Here is a 6,820-nt window from a genome sequence, read left to right on the forward strand (position 1 = left end):
AAGTTGTAACTTCTCATTCATGTTCATTGGTGTGGCAAATGGATTGCAATTGAGCAAATTAAATCTTTTAAGTAGATCCATTGCATATTTACTTTGTGAAATGAAAATTTCATCCTCGACTTGCTTCACCTCAAGCCCCAAAAAATAATGCAACAGACCCATGTTTGACATTTCAAATTCCTTCATCATGTTAGCTTTAAATTTAGCGACAAGAGAATCATATGAGCCCATATAAATAATATCATCAACATAAAGGCAAACAATTATAAGATCATATTTTCCTTTCTTTTTCACATAAAGAGTAAGCTCATTCTCACTTCTTGTAAAGCGATTATGATAAAAATAACTATCAATCTTACTATACCATGCCCGTGGCATTTACTTCAGCCCGTAATATGCCTTATTTAGCTTGCAGACCTTTGTCTCCTTGCCTTTGATCACAAACCTTTCAGGTTGTTGACATACACCTCTTCTTTCAAGTCTCTATTTAAAAAAGCAAACTTGACATCAAATTGATAAACAAGCCAAGGCTAAAATAATTCTAACCGTTTCAAATTGAGCAATCAAAGATAAAGTTTCTTTGAAATCAATACCTTGTTGCTATGAGTATCTTTTCACCACCAATTGAGCTTTATGCTTTTGTATGGTTCCATCAGCATGGTATTTCATTTTCAACACCCATTTGAGGTTAATTTCATTCTTGTCTTTAGGTAGATCTACCATCTACCATCTCTCATGTTTTATTTTTCTAGATTGCCATCATCTCTTCTTGCATTACATTCTACCATTCTTTTGGTTTGCTGCTTCTTCAAAAGTTATAGGATCTGAAACAAGGAGAGCAAATTAACAAGTTTCATAAATCTTTTTCAAAGATCTGAACTTTTTTAGAGGTGTTTCATCTGATAATTCTTTCAAGGAAAGTGAACTGCTGTGTCGTGACATTGGAGGTGAAGAGTGAGATGAGGAAGCCGATGAATAAGAACTGCCTAGTGAGTTTATGGGAGTTGATTCGACATCTTCATTTGCTGTATTCCCACTTGGATTCTCACATTCACTTGGAATCATAACTTGAGTAGTCTTATTTTTACCATTCCACTTCCAGGTTGTATCTTCATCAAAGATCACATTTCTACTAATAATCACCTTGCCACTAAGAGGATTATATAGATGATATGCTTTGGATTGAGTGCAATATCCTACAAAAATGTATTTTTCAAATTTTTTCTCAAGTTTGTGACGAGCCTGAGAATTAACCAAAGCGTAAGCCACACAACCAAAAATCCTCAAGTGACTTACCATCAGCTTTGTACCTCTCCAAGCTTCATAGGTGTCTGATTGAAGACTACTTTTGTCAAAGAAAGATTCAACAAGTAAACAACAGTTGCCATAGCTTCAACCTAGAATTGATTTGGTAGTCTTCTCACTTGTAATAAGCTTTTGGCCATCTTTACAACAGTATGATTCTTTCCTTCAGCTACATTATTTTGCTTTGGAGTGTAAGGTACAATCAATTCTTTGTGAATGCCATTTTCCTTACAAAAAAGTTAAACTCATTAGATAAAAATTCTCCTCAGTGTGAAGAGTTTTTACGAAAGCTTTATTTTGCTTCTCCACAATAGCCTTGAATTTTCTAAAACTCTCAAAAGTCTCTGACTTATTGGTTAGATAACTTATTCGACTACAATCATCAGTAAATAGCAAAAAATACTTACTCCTACCAAGTGATGTAGTTCTCATAGGCCCACACAGATCAGCATGTATCAATTCAAGGCATTTAGAGGCTCTCCATGATTGTAAACTTGGAAATGACTTTCTTGCTTGTTTCGCATATATACACCCTTCACATAAATTAAGAGATCCAATTTTAGGCAATCTAAAAATCATACCTTTCTTACTTAGTAACTAAAGCCTTTGATATGGAGATGTTCATATCACAGATGCCATAATTTTGATTCATTTTTCCTGCTAACAAAAAGGCTTGCTTTTTCACGTTAGAAATTTTAAGTGGAAACATCTTATTTTCTATCATATGCACATTCACCATAGGTTGTCCAAATTTATCTTTAATCACACATACTCTGTTTTCAAATACAATTGCACATCCACCAACCATTAGTTGTCCAACATTCAACAAACTATGTGCTAAATTAGGAACAAAAAAGACATCAAAAGGTAATTTTATTTTACCATTGCTTGCCTCTACTGTAATGGTACTTTTTCCTTTAACTTGCATGTACTTGTTATCCCTAAGTCTGACTTGCACTTTTTGTGACTTATCAAGATCTTTAAATAGTGATCTATTGGGAGTCATATGGTTTGAGCACCCATTACCCACAAACCAAATATCATTTCAAACTTTATTAGCAGGTAAATGGGTCATGAATAACTTACTTTCTTTGCTTTCTTCCTCCATATAGCTCACTTAGTTCCAACAATTTGACTTTACATGCCTAAATTTCTTGTAATTGTAACACTGGACAGTGCTCCTGTTCCCTTTTTACTCACTAATAGACTACCTCTCTTATCCATCAAAAGAGCCTCTTCCTCTACCTCTGCCACGTCCTCATCCACGAAAGCCTTATCTACCACCTTTGCCATGTCCCTTGGCAATAGACACTTCTTTTCTATTTTCTTCCCTTTTCACTTGAAATGCCTTCTCATCAGTCTTTTCTTATGATCTATTTAACCTTGCCTCATGAGCTTGCAAAAACCCATTAGTTCATCAAAGAAAAAAATAGACAAATCCTTAGACTCTTCTATTGCAGTAACTATATGATCAAACTTTGGAGTTAGGTTTCATAAAACTTTGGAAACAACAGTCTTATCAGTAATCTTATCACCATAAGATCATAATTAAGTAACACTAGAAATTACTCTAGAAAAAAAATCTTACACTATTTCCTTACTTGTCATCATCAAAGTTTCAAACTCATGCCAGAGAGTTTGAAGTTTCACAACAATAACTTTTGAAGAGCCTTGAAACTCTTTCTGCAAGGTTTCCCAAGCTTCTTTTAAAGTGTTAGCTGCTACAATCGTGAAGAAAAGTGTCTCATGAACTGCCTACTAAATGATCAATAGGGCTTTGGAATCTCTTTTCTTGTTGTCTTTTAGTCGTCTTTCATCGTTATCATTCTCGTCGTATCCAATCTCTATAAAATTCTAAAAGATCTTAAGATTTGAAGAGTGTCTTCATCTTAATGTTCTAGAAGTCGTAACGTTTTTAAGCGAACGCATGAATGAGAGATTGGGCTACATTTGAATTGCCATTCACTGCCATCGTTGATAATTCAGTAGATACAAAAAATGGATAAGGATCTTAAGGCTTTAATATCAAAAATTTATTGGGAAAGAGGTAGGCTTCTAAAATTAAATCATCGTCTCACAAGAAATAACTAGTTTTTAGGTAATTGTAAATAAATTATTCTGCGTTTCTATTAAACTCAATCAGCCTTTTAATAGGCTTACAAGATAACTAACAAAGAAAAAAACTCAAATAGTTAATAGATAATGGCAAAATGGAGAAAGTGACTGAATATTAGGAATCACTTAACCACGTTTAACAACTACCAACCAATCCTAAAAACCAATGTCTACTACCAACTATATCCTAAAAACCAACGTCTACTACCAACTATATCCTAAAAACCAGGACTTTGAGCCCAAATGTGAACTCAATTTTGAACCATTCTTCAACACTGAGGGGGTTTGGTACACATGGGAAAGAGGAAACACAAAAAACCAACTGATAAGTGAAAAGCTTGATAGAGCAATGGGAAACAAGCAGTGGATGGACATATACCCACATTTTTTGGTGATTAACATACCCATTTCTGCATCTGACCACAATCCTATACTAGTGGACATGGATGGAGTAAGGGACAACAATAAAAAATCAAAATGAGGAAATTTTTCTTTGAAGAGATGTGGATAAAGGAGGACGAATGTGAGGGGATAATCCAACGTGGCTAGAACACGAAAGAAAGACACAACCTACGAAGAAAAATGGATGCAATGAAAGCCAAATTGGGTGAGTGGAATAAATCCACTTTTGGGAAGCTCCATGAAGATATTAAGATACTGTGGGCCGAATATGAAAAACTCAAAATGGAGTCACTGAATGACGGCAACATCAGGAGAACGAAGGGGATATAAGCAGAGTTAAATGGACTTTTAGAGAAAGAGGAGTTATTTTGGAAACAACGGTCTCGGATACAGTGGCTAAGGGATGGGGACCGAAATACAACTTTATTCATGCCCAAGCCTCGAGTAGAAAATGAAACAATAGGATAAAGAGTCTAGAGGATTGTAATGGAAAATGGTCTGAGGATGACACCCAAATGGAAGAAATTACCATCGGTTATTTCAAGAACTTGTTCGAATCCAATAGACCGACTAGATTTGATGAGATCCTACAAGGGGTTGAAATACGAGTTACAAATCAGATGAATGAACTCCTCGAAGCAAAATTCCAACCAGAGGAAATACACAAGACCATCAAACAAATACACTCAATGAAAGCCCTTGGACTTGATGGTATGCCAGCTTTGATTTTCTAAAAATATTGGCATGTGATTGGTAATGAAGTTGTTGATTTTTGTTGAATAGGTAGGGACAAATCCATAAAGTAAACGATACAAACATTGTTGATTTCCAAGTTTAAGAGTCCTAAGAAAATTGCTAACTTTAGACCTATTAGTTTATGCAATGTGGTCTACAAAATTATTTCTAAAACCCTAGCAAATAGGCTCAAACTGTTTCTGTCCGGTTGTATAAATGAATCTCAGCGTGCCTTTGTCCCTGGAAGATTGATTACAGATAATCTGTTAGTGGCTTCTGAATTATTTGATACCTTAAAACATAAGAGATGGGGAAAAGATGGCTATATAGCTTTGAAGCTAGATATAATAAGCAAGGCCTACGATAGGGTTGAGTGGGTTTTCTTAAAGGCTATCATGCACAAAATGGGATTCATTGGAAGTTGGATCTCTAAGATTATGAAATGTATAACATTTGATTCATGTTCTTTAGTTTTCAATGGAAATGTTACTGATTGTTTCTCCCTACAAAAGGGTCTTCGCCAACGAGATCCACTTTCACCCTATCTTTTCTCTTATGCATGGAAGGTTTATTGGCTATGCTGAATCAATACCAAATGAAATGATGGATTACGGCCATGAGGGCTAGCTGGAATGGACCCCAAATTACTCAACCTTTTTTTGTAGATGACAGCTTGCTATTCACAAAAGCATGTCCTATAGAATGCTTGAGGGTGAAGCACATGCTAAAAACTTGTGAAGAAAGTTCGGGCCAATATATCAATTTTGAGACGTCCTTGTTTTTCAGCAGAAATACCTTCGAAGAATGTAGGGATGGGGTGAAACACATATATGGGATCCAAGCAATAGAAAATCCAGAAAAGTATTTGGGAGTTCCTATCATAGTGGGCAAAGAGAAAAAACAAACCTTCAAGGAGATCACTAACAAGATAAGGGGAAAGATTCACCATTGGAACGGATGGATGTCGTCTAGAAGGGGGAAAGAAGTCTATATATTAAATCAGTTATCCAAGCCATTCCCACTTATGTCATGAGCTGCTTCCTTCTACCTAGGGGTTTGTGTGAATAAATTGATAGCATAATTAGAAGATTATGATGGATGTCTAAGTCGAATGGGAGGGGTATACACTGGCTTCGTTGGAGCAAACTGTGTCACAAGGAAGTTGGAGGAACGGGTTTTAGAGGGGCAGGAAACTTCAACATCACTATGCTTGGAAAACTGGGTTGGCCCTTCATGAGGAGACCATGGTCTTTGGTGCACCAAGTATAAAGGCTCAGTATTTCCCAAACACATCTTTTATGGAAGCAAGGCTGGGGTCAAATCCTTCATATACATGGCGAAGTATAATGGCTACAAGAAGAATTTTAGAACTGGGGCTTAGCTGGGGAGTGGGTGATGGACGATCAATACGAATTTGGGAGGATGTCTGGGCAAAACCCTCGCAGAAGTTGGAACCATGTGAAGAAGTGGTTTCTGCCTTAAGCCAATATCAACTAGTCTCGGACTTCATAGATCAAACAGGAAGAAAATGGAACGAGGACACCATTAAAACTGTATGTCCGGATGGATACACATGCATGATAAGTGGATTAACTCTTGGACGCCAGGGAAGAGCTGACCAGCGCATATGGGGATAGGAAAACAGTGGGGAATACTCAGCAAAATGCACTTATAGATTGCTCAACCGAGAAACAGCAGACAACTCGGATATAATGACTGGTAACGGCTTCTGGAAAGTGCTTTAGAGGTCTTCAGGTGGAGACTAAATTGAGACATATTACCGGTTCTCTACAACTTAGAGAAACGGGGCATTGAGGTCATTGAAACGTGTCAACGATGTGGACAAGAAAATGAGACGGTGATGCATTTAATGAAAAGATGTGGGGTAGCAAAAGATATTTGGAACATGGGAGAATGGAAAACAGAATGGACTAGGGAGAATTTGGAACGAGAGAATGGATGGCTTCACTGTACGGCAGAGAAAGTGGATCAAAACATGGAAATAGAGATAACAACGTGTTGGATGATCTGGCACAATAGAAACCTTCTAAAAAACAATGATACCAGGAATGCCGCTGATACCATGGTTTTTGTGGAAAGATTTATAGAGGAATATAGAAACGCCCAACCCAGGAAAGTCAGCAGGGCAGTAATGGAGAATACCAGATGGAAAGCACCAGTTCATGGACGACTCAAAGCCAACTTTGATGGAGCCTTGAATGCAGAAGACGGTCTCAGTGGAGCAGGAATGGTAATACGAGAG

General features: G+C 36.9%; 1 protein-coding gene across 1 annotated transcript; it reads left to right on the forward strand.

Moving 5' to 3' along the window:
• Positions 1-5,173: 5,173 nt before the first annotated feature.
• On the forward strand, positions 5,174-5,590 carry LOC149516139 (uncharacterized). The gene has a single exon (XM_089768720.1). The coding sequence runs from the start codon at positions 5,174-5,176 to the stop codon at positions 5,588-5,590; it is 417 nt and encodes a 138-aa protein (XP_089624846.1).
• The last annotated feature ends 1,230 nt before the right edge of the window (positions 5,591-6,820 follow it).

Source organism: Durio zibethinus, chromosome 11 (genome assembly GCF_047325235.1).
Source record: "Durio zibethinus cultivar Kanyao isolate XHJ-2024 chromosome 11, ASM4732523v1, whole genome shotgun sequence".
Lineage (NCBI taxonomy): Eukaryota > Viridiplantae > Streptophyta > Magnoliopsida > Malvales > Malvaceae > Durio > Durio zibethinus.